General features: G+C 40.7%; 1 protein-coding gene across 1 annotated transcript in view; it reads left to right on the top strand.

Annotated features, from left to right (window-relative positions):
• Positions 1–5,859: 5,859 nt before the first annotated feature.
• LOC118785877 (G-protein coupled receptor 39-like) overlaps positions 5,860–21,913 on the top strand; it is a 42,509-nt gene continuing 26,455 nt past the window's right edge. The window contains exon 1 of the mRNA XM_036540823.1: positions 5,860–6,679. Within this exon, the coding sequence (XP_036396716.1) occupies positions 5,860–6,679 (820 nt within the window). The remainder of the gene's footprint in view (positions 6,680–21,913) is intronic.

Here is a 21,913-nt window from a genome sequence, read left to right as displayed (position 1 = left end):
CCCAAACCAACTGCAACCCGTCCGGTCTGACCTTGATTGGTTTGCTTGTATACAGCTAAGCCAGCTAAACCATTTTTAGGGGTCCAAGCATTTTTAGGGGTCCTCTTGTTTTTACTTGGATTATTATTATTATTATTATTATTATTAGGGGTCCAAGCACCAAAGGTGCTGGAACCCTCTTGTTTTTACTCGGATTATTACTATTCTTCCGCCACATTTCCAATTTTGCCCATAAAACCAAAACCGTGCATCGAAAAGTCATCAAAATTGGTAGGATGGTAGAGGGTCATCTCCTGAACAATTGTGTACAATATGGCATCCACATGACCTTGCAGCCATCTTGGATTGAAATCGCCATTTTCAAAAGCTCACCCCCCTTGACCCATTTGACGAAAAGTCACGAAACTTGGTACACAGGTTCCCCTCATCACAAGGAACAACTTTGCCTCTTGAACCTTTCAAGTCTGCCATATTGGATTTTGAGCTAATTTGCATAATTATGATTTCAGCAAAAATGACATCTTCTCCTGAACAGTTGGGCCGATTTGCACGAAACTTAAAACACATCATCTTGAACCAAATTACTTAAATTGCAAAAAGGAAGCTACTACATAAAAAAAACATGGCCACCACAAGCCAATCAAGTTGCCTCATTTATTAATTAATATGCAAATTTGCCAAATATCATTCACCGTTGCATCAATCATTCTGAAATTTCTTGTGCACAATGACAAGGCCTCACTGACAGGATGTTCCAAATTTGAAAGCAATCTCTACAACTCCATAAGCGCTTGAACATGCCCATTTTTAATATGTGAAAAATATACTTAGAAATCTTCTTCTTATGAACTGTGACTTCAATTCATACAAAATTTCACCTGTAGGCCCTTTGGGGTATGCTCTATCTAAATTACAAAGGAGTAGTCACTATGTCAAACAATGTCAGGTCAGAGCTATGTGTCAGTCAAATTGCAGTGGTGACATAATGAGTTTTTTGACATTTAGTACTCATGTGCTTCTGAACCACTATGCTGATCAACACAAAATTTGGTATGTAAAACCCTCACACTGACCTCTGTCTAATTTATGAAGGAAAAGTTGCTATATCAAAAAACATGGATGCTACAAGATAACCTTTTGCTTCATTTACTAATTGATATGCAAATGAGCCAATATCATTCACTGTTGTATCAATCATTCTGAAATGTCTTGTGCACAATGACAACGCCTCGCTGAAATGATGTTCTAAATTTGAAAGCAATCCATCAAAAAACATGGACTGTACAAGCACTGTACAAACACGTCCATTTTAACCCAATTTTTAATATATGAAAAATATACTTAAAAATCTTGTTTTCATGAACCGTAACTTTAACTGATGTAAAATTTCCAATGTATTGCCTTTGGGGTATACTCTATCTAAATTGCGAAGGAATAGTTGCTACATCAAATAACAGCAGAGCTACGTGCCAATCAATTTGCAAAGGTCTCAAAATCAATGTTGAAAAATTCAGTTCAAATGGATATAAATTCTAGACAGTTGCTGTTGGATTTTATGTTACAAATTCAGTTTGTCCTTCTACCAAAACAAAACATTGGGAACTCCTGAGACTTAATAGGTACAGTATGTTTCTCCCTCTGTCAACAATCATCCCAATGAGGGAGAATGGCATAGGTCACATAATTTGGTGACCATATTGAATTATCTGTAAGACTCTTAAATGTCAGTTTTTCTTGAACTGTGTGGCCGATTGGCATGACTATAATGTATTCTTTTTTTTCATCAAATTCTTCTTAACACTGGCTTGTGAAAAGTCTTCATCACAGACTTTTACTCCATGGAATTAAAGACCCCCAGGCAATTAGCTTACTTGTGCTTGGACCCAGGATATTGCTGCTTGCAGCTATATTTCAAGGTCTTACCGCTCGGTCACCTTTCAGCTTACGGTCATAGTACCTAATATGCTGGCTCAGGTCATGCCACTCAACACTCATTGAAACCCATACTGACCCGCACTCGTCTTTTTGTCGTTCACTCATCCCTCCATCCTCCCATTCACCTCAGTTCATTTTTAGGGTCTTACTACTCAGTCACCATTTGACCAATAGCCACGGGACCTGATATCCTGCTTTGGGTCATGTGATCCAATACCCACCAAAAGTGGGTGTGTCCCTAGCAACTATATTGTTTACCCTAGCAACCGCCGAGCAACCACTTAGCAACACCCTAGGAACCGCCTAGCAACACCCCAGCAACCACCCGGCAACACCTAGCAACTATATTGTTTACCCTAGCAACCGCCGAGCAACCACTTAGCAACACCCTAGGAACCGCCTAGCAACACCCTGTCAACCACCCAGCAACGACTTAGCAATGCACCAGCAACCATATTGTTCACCCTAGCAACCACCTAGCAACACCCTAGCAGCCACCTAGCAACCACTTAGCAACACTTTGGCAACCACCCAACAAACCCCTAGCAACACCCTAGCAACAATCTAGCAACTACTTAGCAACACTCTAGCAATGCACTAGCAACCACCTAGCAACGCCCTAGCAATGCACTAGCAACCATCTAGCAACCACTTACCCACATCCTAGTGATCGTCTCATATACGTCAGCACGTTTTCGCTGCCAAGTTGCAATCACACTCTGCTTTTTCATCAGGAAATGCACTTATCTAGTTTGATTAATTACAGTGATTCTTTTTAAATACATCATTAACATACAATTTATCAGTTAGGAGCTTTGCAGTGAGTTTGTGGGAAAAACATAAATGGCCATTTTCAGATTAATCCCATCAAAAGAAGTTAGTGAATGTACCAGCACACACAAGGCTGTCCCTAACAATGCTGATCCAACCAAATACTGCTGTTCTGGAGGAAGCTGCTTAGTTAGAAGTGATTCAATACAGTACATTGTTTTAATGTAAGCTGTTCAAGTCAGCAAGTAAAGAAATAAACTCTATAAATCATGTACTTTAATCAGACAAATATAAATGTGGGAGAGCACAGTACAGTGCTGCTAAAAGCCATGAATCATTTACTTATTCAGAGGCAAGTTGATACACCAAGAACAAAATACACAGAGAAGTTATTACGAAGAAAGAAGACATTATGGAGGTGCTCTCCTCGTGCTCTCGTCGCAGGCCTCCCAGCCTGCACCACCCAGCCTCTGCAGCTCATCCAGAACGCAGCTGCCCGACTAATCTTCAACCTCCCCAAATTTTCCCATGTTACTCCCCTGCTTAAATCCCTCCACTGGCTTCCTGTCGCTGCCAGGATCAGATTCAAGACCCTGACCCTCGCCTTCTCTGCAATCAACAGGACAGCCCCTGCCTACCTCGAAGAACTCATCCAGCCCTACACACCACCCCGACCCCTGTGCTCAGCAGCAACTGGATGCCTCGCTCCTTGCATGGTCAAGGCAGGAGGTTCTCGTTCTGCTAGACATCGGCGTTTCACCTACATCGCTCCCCAGTGGTGAAACAAACTCCCTGTCCTGCTACGGACAGCTCCATCACCCCATTCCTTCAGATGGGGTCTGAAGATCCATTTCTTCAGTTTCTACCTGGACTGACCCAGCACACAACTGCCCCCCCCCCCCCCCCCCATCAGTGGTGTTGTAAATTGCTGTGTGCTTTTTGAATTGTTTTCTGGTCACCGCCTTAACTCTGACACTATTTGAAGTTGTTGAAGTTGCTGTTTGAAGTTTGAAGGTGTATCTTATTAGTTGCCCTATACGCTGTAGCTGTACAAATCAGATAGTACTGTGTCCTCATACAGACCTTGCTCTCAGCTGAGAACTACTGTCCCCGTACTGTTGCTATACTTACTATATGCACTTTTGTAAGTCGCTTTGGAAAAAAGTGTCTGCTAAATAAATAAATGTAAATGTAAATGTTATATATGGTGTTACTTCTCGAAGTCCTCAGAAGTGGAACCCGTGATCTTAGCCGACATTTTCCTCATATCCATTTTCAAGTCATTTTTTTTAGCTTTTCCCAAGAAGGTAACATTAGCTAGCTTCAGTGTTTTTCCTAACGTTTCCTCAGGGTAATGGCATGTACTTTGGATGTTGTGTCGCCCTTTGTCTTTCGGATGCCGTTTCCTCATGTTATTGCATGATTGGAATGCAAACGCGGCGCTGTTGTTGGTATTAATTATGTATAATCAGCACAATTAAGGAACATAATGACAGATCATTTCAGAAGAATAAAAACTGAAATGATGAGACCATGGCAATTATGCTGCAGAAATGAATTTATCCAGAATGGAATTTGCCTCTCTTCACAAAGAAGGCGCACCTGTATGAAGATAATTTGTCATGCAAATTGCAATCGGCTCACAAGGTTTGATCCGTGTCTCTTTTAAAAGAACTTGAGAACTTGAAACAGATCTTCATCTTTCCAGACAGCTCTTTCAAGCTTGTGCACCCGACGATCCGTTCTGATTTTTTACCCCTTTCAACTTCCGATAACTGGGAACAGACGTTGCACGTACAAAGATGTTCAAAACCCTATTTATTGGATGGGATGCGGAGGAGTTATCTGAACCCATTTGTTTACTTTTTCAGTTTAAAGGAGAGCTGACTTGTCTGATATAACATTTCCTGTTGGTCTTGCAGCATTTCAGTTTTCCCCACGTCCAAACTCAGCTCATTATTAATTTACAATTACGGCGAGATTCGCTTTTAAACCGACAAAATGAGTCTGCATTATCGCGACTACAAAGGTTCTGGATAATTTCAGAACTTTTTTCCCTTGTGTGAACTTTTTTAAACTTGCATGCATTTTTAAAGACGTTAAAATGTACTCGAGTAGATCTGCTGTTTATCTCTCCGTGAGAACTTTGTGTTACACACTCACCGAACTACAGACAATGAATAAGTAATTTAAGAACTGACTCGAGTGTAGTTGTATATTTTCCCAAGATTATATCGTGGTGAATCGTTCATTTTATTGAGTTGTAGAAAGGACGGACGATTTACATATAAAATGTGTCTCACAATGTTTGAATATAAAACACAAAGTCACTGAAAAGCATTACACAGTATTCAAAGAATGTCACCTAAAACCAAAAGTGAGCAGGCTTATCTGTTTGAATCTGATCAACAAAATAATTGTTGAAACTCTCTGAAAGTAACGTTTCACTGATGTCAATTGCAGTGTGTCTGTAGGCGTGTTACAGAAGGCAGTGGAATGAGTGATAAACTACAATGTCCTAAAGTAGCTTTATTGTAAACTGCAAAGGGAATACATTAAAGTTTGCTCTCGGAAGCCATTCTCTTGACAGTTTATTCTTCAATTGCTTTAATATCCAGAAGTCTTCGTTCCTCTCACCTGGCGGTCCCGCCCCTGTTTATGTAAGGAGACGCGTCACTGCAGTGATACATTCACCACGGGACATTCCTCTTAACTAACTCAGAGTTCAGACTTTGATTGAGATAACAGGAACAAACGCAGTTTCTCCTTTTATGGCTTTTCGTTTAATACTTAACCTCCCTGCCCCGGCAGAGCGAAACAGCCACGGCCTTACCTCTTACCGCCTGTCAGAAATGAACGCGATTCATGTCACAGACCACAGACCGAGCTTTGTTTGGAGTAGTGCAGTATCTTGAACGACCAATTGGAAACGGACCATTAGTCACATAAAAAGTTTATGCCACAGGGTCAAGCAGCGGGGTGGGTGAAGTGGCTCTGGGTGGAGGAGGAGAGAGGAGGGTAGAACCTTGTTAGAAGCTGGGCTAGCTCCTACTCCTGATCACCCTTTCATTTGATTGCTATATGCTCAGACTACATAAGGAACAATCAATGATGTTTTGAAGTTTCTTCACCAAAAAAAAAAAAAAAAAACTGATGGAGATGGAGAATGAAGTCGCTGGAAAACTGAAGCTGGAGAACTGGAGGGATCTGGAACCGACATGGGGGATGAAGGTATTCCTGACTATCCTCTACAGCACCATGCTCTTGATAGGCATTGTGGGTAACAGCATCACCATCAAGGTGAGCCAGGTGCTGCTGAGAAAAGGGTACCTGCAGAAGAATGTGACGGACCACATGGTGAGTCTGGCCTTGTCTGACCTCCTGGTGCTGCTGATTGGGCTCCCTGTAGAGCTCTACAGTGCCATCTGGTTCCCCTTCTCGTCCACCTCGGGCAACGTGGCCTGCAAGGTCTACAACTTCCTATTTGAAGCATGCAGCTATGCCACCATCCTCAATGTGGCCACCCTGAGTTTTGAGCGCTACTTTGCCATCTGCCACCCATTCAAGTACAAGTCTGTGTCAGGTGACCGCACTGTCAAGCTCATCGTCTTCGCCTGGATAGCCTCGGCACTGGTTGCACTGCCGTTGCTGTGCGCCACCGGCACCGAGGGCCCGCTGGACATCCTGGACATCGAGAACGGGTCTTTCCACCTAGCCGAGAACGTGCGCAACTTGACATTCTGCACAGGCCTGTCAGACAGGTGGATGATGTACAGGTCCAGCATCTTTGTGGCGTTCATCGTGTACGTCACTGTGCTGGCCAGCGTGGCATTCATGTGCAGGAGCATGATCCAGGTGCTGAGGGGGAACAAGTTCGGGGCAGCCAAGCAGGAGGCCAACAGCACGGGAGCCCGCCCCAAGCACGAGAGTGCAAAGGTCAGAGCCTCCAGGAAACAGACCATCCTGTTTCTAGGTAAGATCTCATTTTTCTGTGATAGAAAATATCTTCAGTACAGCAAATTAATGTGAACCATGATGCATGGAGGGCAACTGTGTTCCTGGAAAGAGTATGTGGCTTGTAAGCACTGTGTCATTAAAGCATGCAGGATTTCACACTAGGCTCCACACACTACTGATGCATGCAAAAACTATATCATATATATGCAAAGTTAGTATAAATTATTGTGTGCTTTTCTGTTCTAGTAGTTTTTTTTTAAGAAAAAAGATAACCTTACACTTTTATGGATCTTGAGAGGAATAAGGAATTGAGAGGAATGCATTTTTTTGGTGTAAATTATAAGGGGGGGGGGGGGGGGTCATGTCTTCATTGAGAGCACTCTGAAGGAGAACTTTCCCCAAAACACATTTGCACTGCTGTTTATGTGACTGGGCAGAATAAACACAGCTGAAAACAGTTTATCTGTTTTTCAGTGGGAGTTTCTGGTTGCAATTCCTCTCTGCCACTGGCTGAAAAGAGAAACTACAATGGTTAAACTTGTCCCAGGACAAGGCTACTTGCACCAATAGGGTCTTTGTCAGCATTAAAAACAGTAATAAAAAATATAAGTTCAAACTATGAGGAATTTGTATTTTGACAGTTGTAGCATTTTGTAGTTGTAGTTGTATTTTTGACATATTACCAGTTTCTACAGCTGAACATTTGCTGAAGTAGTTCAGGTTGAGCACTCTGCTGGAGGGTTTAATTCTTTAACCACTGGTCCACACTGCCTAGATAGGGATACCATCTCTTCAGCCTCAGAGCCACAGTACTGAATCATTTCTACCATTACACCTTCAATTGTTTCAGTGATGTTCATAGGTATCTTTTTTTTCTTTTTCTCTGGTATTTTCCAGAGGGATTTGAGGTAAACTGATGACAGTACGACTGTTAGCAAACAGACACTCTGCACAGATCTGTTCCTGTCAGATTTGGCCCTTGGCTGTTTACTCAAACCTGGAAGCATTACCCTTCCTGCATGCCAAGGTCGCTTGCCTAGAAAAAAACACCTAAAACGTTTGGATAATGATTTAGGTAGTTGACCTTATTTAGATACAGTAACATCTCAGTTTGGTGTGTGTTTCTCACGCCTCACACGGTTGTTGGAATGTATTTAAAATGGTTCCAGAGAGCGTTTGACTTGGGTATTTTGCTTATTGCTTTCGTTTGCGGAAGAACGTCACACAAAAATACCGAGGGCCAATGGCTTATTTCTGTGCAGCACAGGGTTGATAAAGACCAGTGGGAGCCAATAACTGGTATGGTGCCCGCGATTTGCTCAAGAATGAGGATGGTTTACATTTGTCTTTGACCCACTGGTCCTCCCCAGCGCATAGCCAGATGGCAAGTCATTTAGCATAGTTCTCTCGCAAACAGCTAACTGTGTTGTGTCCGCATGTGTTGTAAACTCACTGCGATAGGGAAGGGAGATTTATCAATCGCAGTGGCAACTCTTCAGAGCGAAACGAAGCCAGATTGCCCACTAAAAGTCACGTTTTTTCGACAGAAGGAATCAGGGTTGAACGGGGGGTCATCCTTATGGGAATTACGCTTAATACATTTTGTCTTCATTTGGAGGGAATGTGATCTTATAAACATTTTAAAAAATAACGCTTGATTTTTAAAATGATCATTATTTGGGGAAAAAATAATACAGTGTTTAAACCTGTAAAATACTCCAAATCGCAACACATGGGCTAGTGAATTACGTAATGATCAGTTCAGAATAGAATCAGAAGATCAGTTCGGAGTAAGTATCGATGTTATGTGGCTTGTACGCGGCTTCATTAAATGCATAACATATGGTGTCACCAGAACGCGATAAAAAAGGTTGTAATAGTTGAATACTTGTAGGTTTCCATGGACATATTGGAAGATATGTCTGGCACCTCGTGCATGTCTCTTCGACATCATCTATGTTTCCTTCAGGGAGACAATGACACGTCTGATAGTCTTTTCCTCTGATTTATATTTCTCTTTACAAAATGCAATTCGGTTCTGATGAGGAATACCCCTAGCACCTGTCAATCACCTCGTAAATCAGCGCGTTTTATTATCACGTCTAAAGAACGTTTTGTGATTTGCAATTGCTCTCCAAAAGAGATTGAGCTGCAATTTCAGTCCCCCCGGAAATACTCCAATCACTCGAAACAAAAGCAGTCCGACCGTCGCTATGAACAACCGCGATCAAACTGATTGCAAGACATTGATTTTGGTCCTCAACGACTTCGCCGGCGAGGGACAGGTGGCATTACGCTGCAGATCTAAATGTAACATTTGTTTTTAGCAGTAGTTCTAATCACTGAAGTCGCACTACATAGCTGGGTAAAAGTAAAGGTAACATTCAACACAGGGGTATGGATTATTATTGATTAGCCCGTCGTTGAAGTACAGATTCTAGCATGGAGAATATGGGGACCCATACTGACTGAATAAACGCTGAAAAGCCATATAGTATGTCCGTCTGTGTGCTTTAAAGATTTAGTGGGACCAAAAGAAAAATAGATTAGCCACCTAATTAATTACTTAATTGTTGCAAATTACGCAGAATTTAGAGTGAACTCACAAAGAAAGTTCATCTGATGTTTTAAGGAGGGGATCATCTTATTTCAGGGAAATGAATGATGTTAATTAATTTAGGATTTTTCGCAGGGTGGAGTCTACATGCTGATCTAGCTGCTCCACGCCACCGTGCTGTGAGCCCTGGACCTATGATTTGTGATGGCTCCAGGCCAAGCCTGGTCCCAGGTAATGGGCTGTTATTTTGGCCAGGCCAGGACTGCTGCTTGTCCAGAAGCCAGGATCTGGATCTTTCTCAATTCTCTTGACCTTTAGCAACACTAATTCCATCCTGCCAAGTAATTTTTCAAGTCAGTGAGGTCAGTGAGGTTCATTGGTGCCTTTAAAAGTAGACAGCAGTGATTTTCTCTTGCGAAAACCTTTATGAAAGTCTGTATTGTAAGTGATGGTTATCCCACATTTAATCTCAATGTACACACATACAGTAGCTCTGTAGGGGGAAGGGGGATGCAATACCAACAGCTGCATATATTAGACATTCAGCAAGAATGCACTCAGCAAAAATGTGCATTAAATTAATTTATATCTTTCTACAGATATTAAATTAGCCTAATACAATATTTCAAGGCCGGTCGTACTTGTACAAGGTAAACGCAGACAATGCATTAGATCAAAATTTAGATCAAATACAGTGTTAGGTCTATGTAAGTACAGATCTCTGTAATTAGAGAAATTGACAAGGTCTCATTTAGATTAGTTCTCAATTTTGAGTTTGGTTTAGAGTTGGGTTTGCATCAAGCATAGGACCAAGAAGGTAGTTATAAAATATCTATATCCATTAATGTCTAGGTTCTATGTAGTGATGTATGCATGAACAGTTGCTGCATACCACTTAATATGTAATGAAAATGTAAGTAAAGTAATGATGTAATAATTTAAGAATAGAAAATATGTAATAATGTTTGAAATAATGTAAGTATAGTAGAAATAGTAGACAGATTACCAAGTTGAAGGGGGACTCACAGTATTATAATGTGGCAAAACAAACTTGTAGATTGTAACAGAAACATTCAGTTTTAGGTCAGTTGGTAGTCCTTGTTCAATCAAGGTTTTTTTCATCCTTCCTCCAGATATTTGGTTGCTGATAAATATCAGATCAGTTCTGGGCCAGTGATAAGAAAGGCAATATTTTTGTTGGTTATATATCTAAACCTTTTTTCTCTCAGACAATGTATCATGGGGGGGAAAGCTTGAAGATTAATTCCAGCGATCGTATCTGATTTATTTTTTAAAATATTATTCTTCTATTTTCACTTCTTTTAATCGAACTTCCAGTGCTGCTCTTTATCTGCAAATAAACAAAACCTTCATTGATATTCCCTCATTTACATATTTAGAGGTGTGGGCTGCCTGATGGATCGAGTTGCAGGGCTGTAATTTGTTCAGTGGAACATCTGAATAATTAGCCATTGTGTCACGGGGAGCACCAGCAATTTATCAGGGGTCCAGTCTTCCTCTCCTTCCTCTAACAGGGATGATAAATGTGCTGCAGTTTTCACTGTGGTGATCTTCTCCTGACGCGTTCAGCCACTTGCAAGGGTCATTCCAATAGCACTTGCATGGCAGAAAGTGTAATTGGGGGTCAATATGCATATTGATTTTCATATGAAAAGACTGTTATGAAACGTGAAAGGGGTAACAAAGCGACGTTTGGTTCTGTTATATTATGAACTTAAAAATGGCATAAAAGTTGTAGGGGGAAATATACTCCAAGGCCCTATCTTACTGGACTACAAATTCAACAGGAGATGCTTGAAATCAGACCTTGTAAATGCATTAGCATAAGTAGCCACCAGGGGGAGATTTGAGTTCGGGCCCTTATCCATTTCCAGCTGAATTCATGTTACAATAAGATGGGAAGTCACATTAAATTTGGACTGTATGTATAAAGAATCAATGAGATTACATTTTGGAAAGGGAGGGAATATGGCAGTTTGAATATTTTTGCAGTGCCCACTGCCAGGCTTTTCAGTGTAATATCTCCTGTGTAAAACCGAGATGTTCGATTTTCACGGAGGCTTGATTCAATTATGCGTCGCCTGTGGCATTCAGTGTCCCTCTGCTACTTTAATTATGCATTTAAATTGAATTGAGTAAGTTTAAAAGAGACCTGTACTGCTAACCTGACGTAACCTGTACATCTGCATGTTGAACATGCCATCAAATGTCATGCTGTGAAAATGGTCTGTTTTCTGCTCTGTAGATCACCTGAATATGGCTGGATTGATAGTTGATACATCACTCCCTCAAATGTCAAACAGCATTGTGACGTTGTGTGAATGGCTTGCCCTAGTTTGTCACTATACTGTACTGCAGACCATTTTGGGAGTGCACCATATAATATTTCACTTACTGTTGCCCTTTTATGATTATGATTGCAAAATTATAGCACATGCATGTGTACAATCATGTAAAAGAGAGAGGCATGTTTGTTTGAGGCCCAGAATAGCAGCTGTTACAGAATTCAATTTGTCCCCTCACTCACAAAACATACTCCCCTCTAAATGGTCTAGAGTCTAGACCAACAGGAAGCTTACTGCTTTCTTGTATCCCATCACATTACTTGTTTAGACTTTTTTAGTCTAAACACCTTAAATATTAAAACAAACACACATTTAGAATTATTTAAAAATTACCCTGAAATGATGAAGCAAGTGGATATCTACAACAATGAGTAGTGTCTGTAGAGTTAATTGCTTATTATATCTGTATATACGTAACACTTAATGAAATCAATTCAGTTGTTTTGAAGAGACAAAAAATATGATATGACACCAGTACAGTTCTCTGTTACAGTGATACTGATACTCATTTATTGGGCCCTGCTTTAAATAAGTTTTTTCTTGACTCTGTCTACACTTCTCTGTGACCCATTATGTGTCCAGCCCATACTTGAAGGAGACCAAATTGTGGGCAAATTAGAGAAAGGAAACACAAAGGAACTCCAGTCCCTCAGGAACTGATGGAGGAGCCACCCGAAAACAAAAAAGTTTCATACAAAAGTGCCTTGGACCGTGGACGAATGAGCCGGAGCCTGTTCCAGGCCGGAGCAAATAAGACCCATTCTTTAAACACCCTGACCAGGTGTAATGAATCTGTGCAAAACTGGGCAGAAGTTACACTTCCTAACTGCTTGCTGCTTAGAGTTGGGAGAGGAATGGTTCTGAAATATTTGAAAATGAAAGAGAGAGAGAGCTCATCTGCTTTGCGCTCTTATTAAGTGACTCCATTGTGTCACACACAGAATACCCACTTCTAATATTGAGTGTTTTCAGGCTGTTGAATGCAGTTAGATGGATTTAAAGCATCACTGTGTGGACAGCATTAGTTTGATGAGTTAAAGCAAGGCAGGCCCCATTAACCAGCTCTGTTAGGACTCCAAGTACTTTACAAATTTTCCTGCATAATCAGATGTGGGGATGTGGTAGAGATCCAGTAGCCTGCCCAGCACACAGACAGTAGTCCTGTTTTTATTTGGCCTACTGTGTCGTGAATGGGATGTTTATTCATTGTTCAGCCTCAAGGTGTTGCTCTCCTGTTATAGGATTACCTTTGTTAGCCACGGTCCAATCACAAAGGCTAATTTATTTATTAATCCACTTTTTATTGTTCCCTGCCCTGGAATAAAAAAGAATGAATTTGTGGGAGTCCAAACATTAAGAGCATTACCATTCCAAATGTAGGATGCTTGGCACAGCAGGGCAGGCTATTGGTCCCAGTGACAGAGTGACCAACCAGAGCTCAGTTCAATTAGGAGAGCAGGCCATTCAGCACATGTAGACTTCTCATTCTCTCTATGCTCTAGAGTGAATCTCTCACTGTGTTGAGTTTGTTGGAGGATTGAAGGAACATCAACTCCCATACAAATGCAGGCAAGTTATTCCATACATTAATATTGATATTAACATTATACAGTTACGCATCCAATAGTGTGGAAATGACAAGTTTTTTAAATGAATATGCATCAATGGACTTAAAGAGTACACATTTCATATTCACCCGCCTCCAGATGAGCCCTCTTAAAGGGGCATAAATCAGCCACTTTCCACTCAAGGCATCCATGCTAAAGCGTGCTCTAATGAGATACCGGCTAGCTCGTAGCCACTTCTTCTCTCTCCCTTTCTCCTCTGAAAATGCATCCTGTCTTCCTTTATGTGCCTCCAGGCCTTCATTTAATCAAAGCACCCAAGCCACCTGTCACTCTCTCAAAACTGCCCTTCAGAATGTGGCGGTGGGCATTCGTAACGAATGTGAGATGCAGTTGCCAGAGGCTAAGAACCACTTGACACGAGTTTCGAATCGCGGGGTTGGACATCGCCTCGCCTTGGATGAAACGCATCGGAAATAAGTAGCCTCCAGCCAAGAAGGGAGGCAGAGAGGCTGAGCGTGTTTGTGTGCTTGGCATCTTTTCATGCTCTCTGTCTGTTGCTCCTGGGGAAAACCGCATAGAGAGGGACACAGGCTCCAGGCTTCTGTTGGAAGCTGCTGCCGAACCCTTGGCTCAGGGACCATTCCTTGGAAACTTCAAAATTTGCACTTAAAAAAAAACAGTACATTTCTAATTTTCTCAGCTGAGCAAATTCTCAACATTAGTCAGAACAAAATTGATATGTTTCTGCTGAATTGAACAGCTTTGTATGTGGCTCCTGTTGTTCTCCTACATAAGATTTTAATTGTACTTTGTCAGGAAATTACATCATCACAGCTCTGAAATTGTTTTGAAATGGATTACTCCCACGCTTTGCTTTGCCTGCATAAATCGTTGTTATTTTGAATGGGCAACCACTACGGTGACATGGCTCTAACAAAAGTCCACGTGACGAAAATGTCAGCTAGTTTTGTCACCATAAATTACTGGGTGATTTATGCAAAGCTCTGCTTGCAGGAATTCTCCATTTGTTATTGTATGATCTTATCTTAAGTCAAATGTTTTCACAGAAAGACCAGCTTGAGATAAGAGGACAAATGCAAGGCTTGTGGGTGAAATTGTCCTTATGACTAACACAAAAATAACTTTATGTGTTAATATTTTAAAATAATCTTTTGAGAACATTCAATGCAGTCTTAATTAGTATACTGGGATTTGTAACAGAAAGTATTGTCTACCCTTTTATTGCTCACACTGGTGTATAAAAGATGCTATAGGAATTTAATTTATCATCATTATTTTATGCATTTGATCCAATACTAATTTCTATTGTGCAATGCCTTACTGTAGACTCACTACTTTTAGACAGAGTAATAACGTTGTTTTTCATACAGAAGAGTTCACATTTGATAGATGATTAAAATGTATGTTATATATAGTCAATGGCATGAAAATCATTTATTTATCCTTAAATTTAAATTAAATTATTTAGCTTTAGTATTTTGTATAGAGACCAAGTCCCAACTTGGGGATTCATATTTTGTTTCACCAGCAGGTGGCGATAATCACTTGTGTGTAAAGAGTATACACAAGCAGCTCTATGTGCTTATCAGAAAGCATCACCAAATATAATAATACTACGCATGTAACAGTAATAATCTTACTAACCTTCCCAGTTATCAACACGTTGAGAGAGAGAGAAAGAGCTAGTATGTGCATGTGTTCAAGTATGTGTGGGTGTGAGGGTGCTTGTGTGTGCATGTATGCCAATGTGCGTGTGTGTGTGCGTGCAATGGAACCTTGCATCTTGCAAGACAGAACAGACACATTTGCACGTGAGTGTATATCTTCAGTTGTTTGTTTTCTCTTCAGTAATTGATAAATACAAAGATATTTAACCATGCTAATGACCCTGAACTGGTGCAGTATTTTGAATACTATAATAGTATGAAATCATAGACTGACAGTGATTACCAGTTTACTCATTTGGCAGATAGCTGCTACATGTTGTTTATATCATGACCCCTCCTCTCAGTGTTGAATCCACCTGATAGTCGCCACTTTCTTCCTGGCCGCATTAGTGATATATTAGCACCCAGCTATTTGTATTCATTTTCTACAGACTTAGTGTAACTCTCTTTTAAATAGTTCAGCTGCATTCGTTTCAAGGTAACCTGACCAGTGCGACTGTTTGGATATGTATTTGGATATGTCTCTGAATGAGAAGTGGTGGTTTCAGGGATCTGAGTTTCCATCAGTAAGTTGTCTTTGCCGCTTAAAATTCGGCCCTACTGAACGAAATGAAGAATCACCCTTTTGTAACAAAATGCAGAATCAGCCCTCCACAGTGAAATGAGAAATTAGCCCTATGTAACGAAATGAAAAATCATCCCCATGTAACAAAATGAAAACTCAATCCCATGTAACGAACGGAAGAATCTGCCCTGGGAAACAAAATGAAAAATCAACGCATTGTAACAAAATGATGAATCAGTCCCCCATAATGCAGTAGAAAAATTTGTACGGTCTCATCTGCTTTTCATTTTGACAGCTGCAGCTGTGACCGACAGACTGAGAGACCTTCAACAGTCAGTTTTCGGAAAAATAATTTCAGAATGAGTCGGGGACCTGTTGCGCCCATGATAGCCGGGGTAGCAGTCGTATCATCGCCTGTGGCTAATTATGATCAATCCACATCACCCGCTGCCTCCACTGAAAAACCACGTATGAAATAATATTGAAGCCTTGCAATTTCAAGGAGTAGGCACAGAGAAGATTGCAGAAAAACCTGATCATTTGATCAGTGACAGCAAGAGTCCAAGACCTGCAAACATACTCTTATTTTAATTGATTTTGATTTGAGATTCCTCTACCAGCTATGTGTAACTACAGTATAACTTGTACAATCTTTGTGCATCAGCAAATTTCTCAATTGTATAATCAAGCATGGAGTTCAGAGAACATTTTCATTTGTCTCATGCAATCAAATTATTGTTCATTTAGATGATTATAATGTACTCAGTAATGCAGCGCTCCTTATTCATTTGTCAAGGCCTCATTACAGCAAAAATGTAATTCGTATTTTTTAAAAATTGCTGTGAAACAATATTTTAAATGAATCTAATCTAAAATGCTTAATCTGCAGTGCCTGGTGTTAATTACCCTCCTTTGAATGGCAGAATTGTGTTTTTACAACTATCCCCCATCATTCTCCTGCCTTAAGTTGTAATAACTTTTAAAACTGAATGCTTTTTGGTAACTTCATTGAATAATTAATGCAGCTTTCAGACTGGTTAACTTACCTAAACTTCAGATGAGGACAAAAGGTTAATTGCTTTACATATAGCTCCTCTGTTGTGTTGGTGTTTGCAAATGCATATTAATTTTGTTTTTCTGCCTCTGGCATTGGACTCAGCGCCCTGTACTGTTAACTTGGGAGTCAAAGGCCCTCCCTCCCTCTTTCTCCCACACACCGCCTCCTAAGTTTCTCAGCAGAATAAAATTTGGAACCTTTTTTCGGGGGCAGGTCTTTGCTCTTAGACAAATACATAAACGCAGGGAAAAAAAATCAATATTCTCTGCTCCTTCGCCCTCGCTGCTGGTCTGTCTTGATGTGTTGCCATTCAATGTTTGAAGTCGGCCCTCTTCCAGATGCAAGTGCAGCGCGTCCAGACTTCTGGGTTCTGTGGGCACTTCATGTTCATTATTTTTGAAAACGGAGCAAAGCAAAGATCAAATTCATCAAGCAGAAATGCCGGAGGTATTAATTCCAAGCAGTGGAAGAAGTTTAAACTCACAGCTTCATAGAGGTTTTCATCCAGAGTGTTTTCAGTCTTATCGCTCTGTTCCTCATTAGTTTTGAACAACGTGTGACTGTGACTTTTATCATTTTATAAGCATTTTAGAGATGAGGGCACTCTGAAGTGTTGCTGCTATAAATAGATTTGAGAGTGCCAGAGCATTAGTGTAGCTAGTAATTGTTAGCATCTCATGTAAACATGTAATCAGTAGTCTTCAGAAATCAACAATGCCAGGGAGAGTGTACAGAGAGTTTGGATACACCAACCACACACCTGACCTGACCTTCACTAGCGTTATTTTGACAAAAGGTCTGCTTGGTGTCTCCAACCAAGCACATTCCCTGGGGTTTACAGAAACAAGAACAAGAAACACTTTCTCCATCCAGTAGACAGAGGCAGGTAGTCCACAAAGTCCACAAATCTCCTTTGTGAAAACCTGTCCATGGATGTGTCAACCTTCTGTTGTTTCTATGAATTGAGTTGTGGCTGGTTTTGTAGTTAGGTGTAGCATTAGGGTTAGGGTCATATTTAGGGATGTCACATTCAGTGCTTTGGCCAATACTGCACTTTTTAGACAGATTCACTTCTCTACAGCCTGAACCTTTACCCAAATACTTCAAGGAGTAAATGTCTCATTTAGAGAAAAAAAACATCCTCATTACAAGATTGTTTAAAAACAAATGTTTATAAATGGAAATGAATTCTAATGAGTGATTAATTTCTCTCTCATTACAAGAAAAAGAAACATTCTTGTGCTGCTCCAGTTCTATGATAAATTATTCATATTTTGCAAATTTTAATTTAATTTCACCCTTTTCAAAATCAGCCCCTTAGCTAGATGTTGGCATGGCTACTAGTGGAAATTCAGGTGGTTAAAAATCTCTTGAACATCATTACCACTGTGTTGTTCTGTTGTTCACTTTCATTAAGCAAAAATCAATTTAATCTTGGATTGAAATAATGCCCCCCTCCAAGTCCAGATGGCCCTTTACTTCAGTCTCCAAGAGACATGACCAGAGAGCACAGAGCCCACACATATTGCCTCACTCTGTCAGGTGTCAAGAAACGTGATCCGGGACAGTTTCATGATGCATACTGCTGTGCCCCTTTTAGCCAAGAGGGGCATGCCACTGGAGGCAACCTCATTACCCATTGGCAGGGTCCGTTGACTGACACACAAGCAACAAACAGGCAGGGGGTGACTCTGACAGTTTTGTGGCCAGATAGCTTCAGAGGTGAAGGGGGCATCGTCTGTTGTAGGGTTTTAAAGGTTTTACAGTATGTCGACCAACACCAAGATAGCAAGCTTTTACTGTACATAAACTATGCCAGCTGAGCTATGGAAAAGTACAGAAAATATTATAGTGAGGAGAGTTTGTTCACCATGGCACCACACAGGCTAAGAAGATGCATTTTTATTCTGGATCTAAATACTGGGAGCTTCACCCATGATGTAATTTTTGCATAATTTAGAGGCCCTTTAGCCAAATGCCATACCACCTCCTGTTTTAACTTTCACAATGTTAGTTAAGTGCAGGTGGCACACTGCCTGAGACTATAAGGGTCTAGCAGTATTATCTGGAATAATAAGATCACTCTGGTATGATAGAGCTAGCCCTCTCTGTGCTTAGTGTGCGAGGAGCAGAATTTTAAAGCCTTCTCAGTATTTCATAGGGAGCTAGTACTGAGAAGCTGCTATGTGATCTGTTTCTTCTTAACGACTAATCGGAGAGAGAGGACAAAATACTGTTTGGACTAGATAATGTGGTATAACAATAATGTAGTAGTGTGGCACAGTGGTAAACACCAGAGTTCATAACCCATAGGCTGTCGTTTCACTTCCAGGGTGGGCCATTTCTGTTGTGCACACTGACAAGGTACTTAACCTGGAGTTTTCTTGAACTGTAATTGAATCTTATGTAAAATGGCAAGCTATGTAAGTCACTTTGGAAAAGAGCATCTGCTAAGCATATGTAATAAATAAATAATAAAAAATGTAGCCCCGGAGATGAAAGCGTGCACATTTGTCTGCATCGTTGAGAGGAGCATCTTAGTTCTATAATGTCGCTGAGGTGGAAAAGGTCACTCTGGGTACATGTCACAGGAGATACCACTGTAGCATCCAGAGGTGACTGCAATCCAGCATTTTGAACCAGGACTTTTATTTGAGTGTTTAAGAAACTGGGAGGATTATTTTTAGAAAATGTTTTGTACAGCTGAGGAATGAACTGAATGACAGTGGAGATGTTCGCAAGGAGGCATAATATTTTGCACTGGACTTTCAAATTCAATCATGAATTGGAACAGGTAGAGAAGGACCATGAGGGAGAACCATTCAGTGGTGGAAGTCTTGACCATGTAAAACAAGTAGGTTGAGAATATAATTACATTTATGAATAGCTTTCAGATATATTGTCAACACACCCTATTAAACTGTGGACAGATTGAAAATACTTTTAAAAGCGAAGAGCAATTTCTAAGTGAATGTTTAAATCTGTGACAGCTGGGTGAGGTTTCAAATCAGCTGTAGTGCCTTGTAGTGCCTCGTAGAATCAGAATCAGACTGATGACTGACTGTGACTCCAGGGTCAAATCTGATCCATAATTCACCATTCTGAGTTACACTGACTGTTACTGTTATCAGTATTAATTCACAATTTATTTTGTATTGATGGAATTGTGCTGTTTGTTTCACAAAGACCAGTACTTTGTACTCTTCTTTGGTAAGGAACCTCTCATCTCCTAAGAGAGCCAACAAACTTGGGTTTTCTTTCACTGTTAGTAGGTTAGTCTTGGTGTGTTCCTCTCTGTAAACAAACGTCCCGGCTGAAAACAAATGTCCTTGAAACATTCTTTTACAATTATTATTTGAGGACTGCAGGTGTTCCCTGCCTGAATTGTGAGACTAATTTGAACCTTTCCCCCGTTTTGTTCCCTGCCCAACGGCTCCCTCTGCCCTGTTAACCCTCGGCAGAGTGTAGTGAGGCAGAACTCCTTCCCCTCCTCAGTGTATAGAGAGTAGGCGGAAGGTGGATTTTGGGAAGAAAAAAAAAAACGCAGCAATGCAGTCTGGAGCCTAGAGGCACGAGCCGACGGGAAGCGCGGTTGTTTAAAGCCGGTCGCATCCTATTTGCGGCAGTCTGGGGGATACGTGGTCTGTCTCCGAGACTGGCGCTTGAAGCAGGGATGGCAGACGCAACAAGAATCGAGACGAAAGCGAAGCGGTTGTCACAAGGGGGAGTGGGACAGCCAGGGGATATTTTGCTGTGCGTTGCTTGAACAAAGCAAAAGGGAAATGCTGTTGTGCTTCGTTGCCAAGGAGCCCTCCAGAACTATACATGGCTCTTACAAGAGAGAGAAGTAAAACCCAATGCTTTTGTCTACTAAGTTGATCTATACAATTTCATTTTTTTAAACACCACAGGAAGATGGTTACAGTGGCCCTAGACCATTGACATGGGTTCATAATTTTTTTTTTTTTGCATGGAACAAATAAACATTTTATTAGCTGACATCATGTACTGAATGCTCTGAACATATTATGAATGAGTCTTTCATATTGACATTTTACTCATGTATAGTATAAAGTATGAATGTTAAAATTCAGTTGTATGTGAAATTTATGTGACGAAATATGAAATTTTTATGTCATTACACATAAAATGAATCACATTTAAAATACAGACCCTGCTCTGTTGGTATAGTGTATAGTATACTGTATAAGTATAGTGTATGAACGTAATGCCGAGATTGATCATGAAAAAAATGCTACCATTTGCTGACTGGACAGTACACCTCAGGTCATAACTGTACTTTTGTTAGACACACACAATCACAGAAATAAATGGGAATTTAACAGTAGCTCTGAAAACAGCTCAGTGTGTCATTACAATTCTTAGCTGCTGTAGCCCCCAGCAGAACAGATGCCGAGAAGAGTGAGAGTATAATCTTTGGTCTGAGGGGGGAATCTTGCACAAACCTGAACAGACTGAACAATCTCTTAGGATGTAGGTACAGAGTGGGTAATCTTCTGAGGGCCATTCTGCAAAGGATCATGGGATACCTCAGGATAAAACTCTCAGAAACAGAACCCCTACTATTTTGCTGATGTCTCTCCCAGACCACAGGCATCTGTTTCACAGAAACGGCTCAAACAGGCCACACAACATGCCAGCAGACATCTACTGTATTCTACTGTATGAAAAACAGATAGACATTACAATTTACAATTTACAATTTGGCATTTCACAGACTCTTTTAAACCAAAGCAACTTACAATTAGTGCATCAATCAGGTTTAGCTGACTTCCCCATAGGCAAAAGATCGCAGTAGGAATGCAAATTAATTATTTACAGTACCATGCTCCTGTATATCCTGCAACAATAAAACAGAAATCTGCAAACAAAACCTGCAACATAGAGACAAGGTTAGTGCAGAAGTTTTTTTTTTTTTTGGTATACATTTTATACCATGACACATAGATACATAACAAAAAGGTTACACAATAGGGGACAGGCGGATTCTGAAAAGGTGGGTTTTCAGGCTCCTGCGGAAGATGGCAAGTGATTCCACATTTCTGATTGGGTGAGGAAGGTCATTCCACCACCACATTATTAACAGCACTGCAAACTGGCCCTGTCAAAGTAATCATATCAAAACAATTTTATTTTAAACCTGGAGTGGTATGTTTTTCCTCAATCTTGAGTACTCTACCAGAGGCCTGGGAGCTTGACAGTTCTGCACAGTATCTTCGCTGTTCCAAGTACTGTGCTCTTCTTTGCCAGGACTAGCTTGTCCATCTGGATCTGGAAGTCCCACAGGATCTTGACCCGGTCATTCTCAACCACCCTTTGAGGTGTTTCCCATTTAGACTTGGGAAGCTCCAATCCTTACTCAGTGCAGATGTTTCTGTATACTATGCCGGCAACTTGTTTGTGCTGCTTGGTGTATGCCATTCCTGCT

The sequence above is a fragment of the Megalops cyprinoides genome, chromosome 11 (genome assembly GCF_013368585.1).
Source record: "Megalops cyprinoides isolate fMegCyp1 chromosome 11, fMegCyp1.pri, whole genome shotgun sequence".
NCBI lineage: Eukaryota > Metazoa > Chordata > Actinopteri > Elopiformes > Megalopidae > Megalops > Megalops cyprinoides.
Note: the sequence above shows the minus strand (reverse complement) of the source record. Positions and strands in the feature narration are given on the sequence as shown.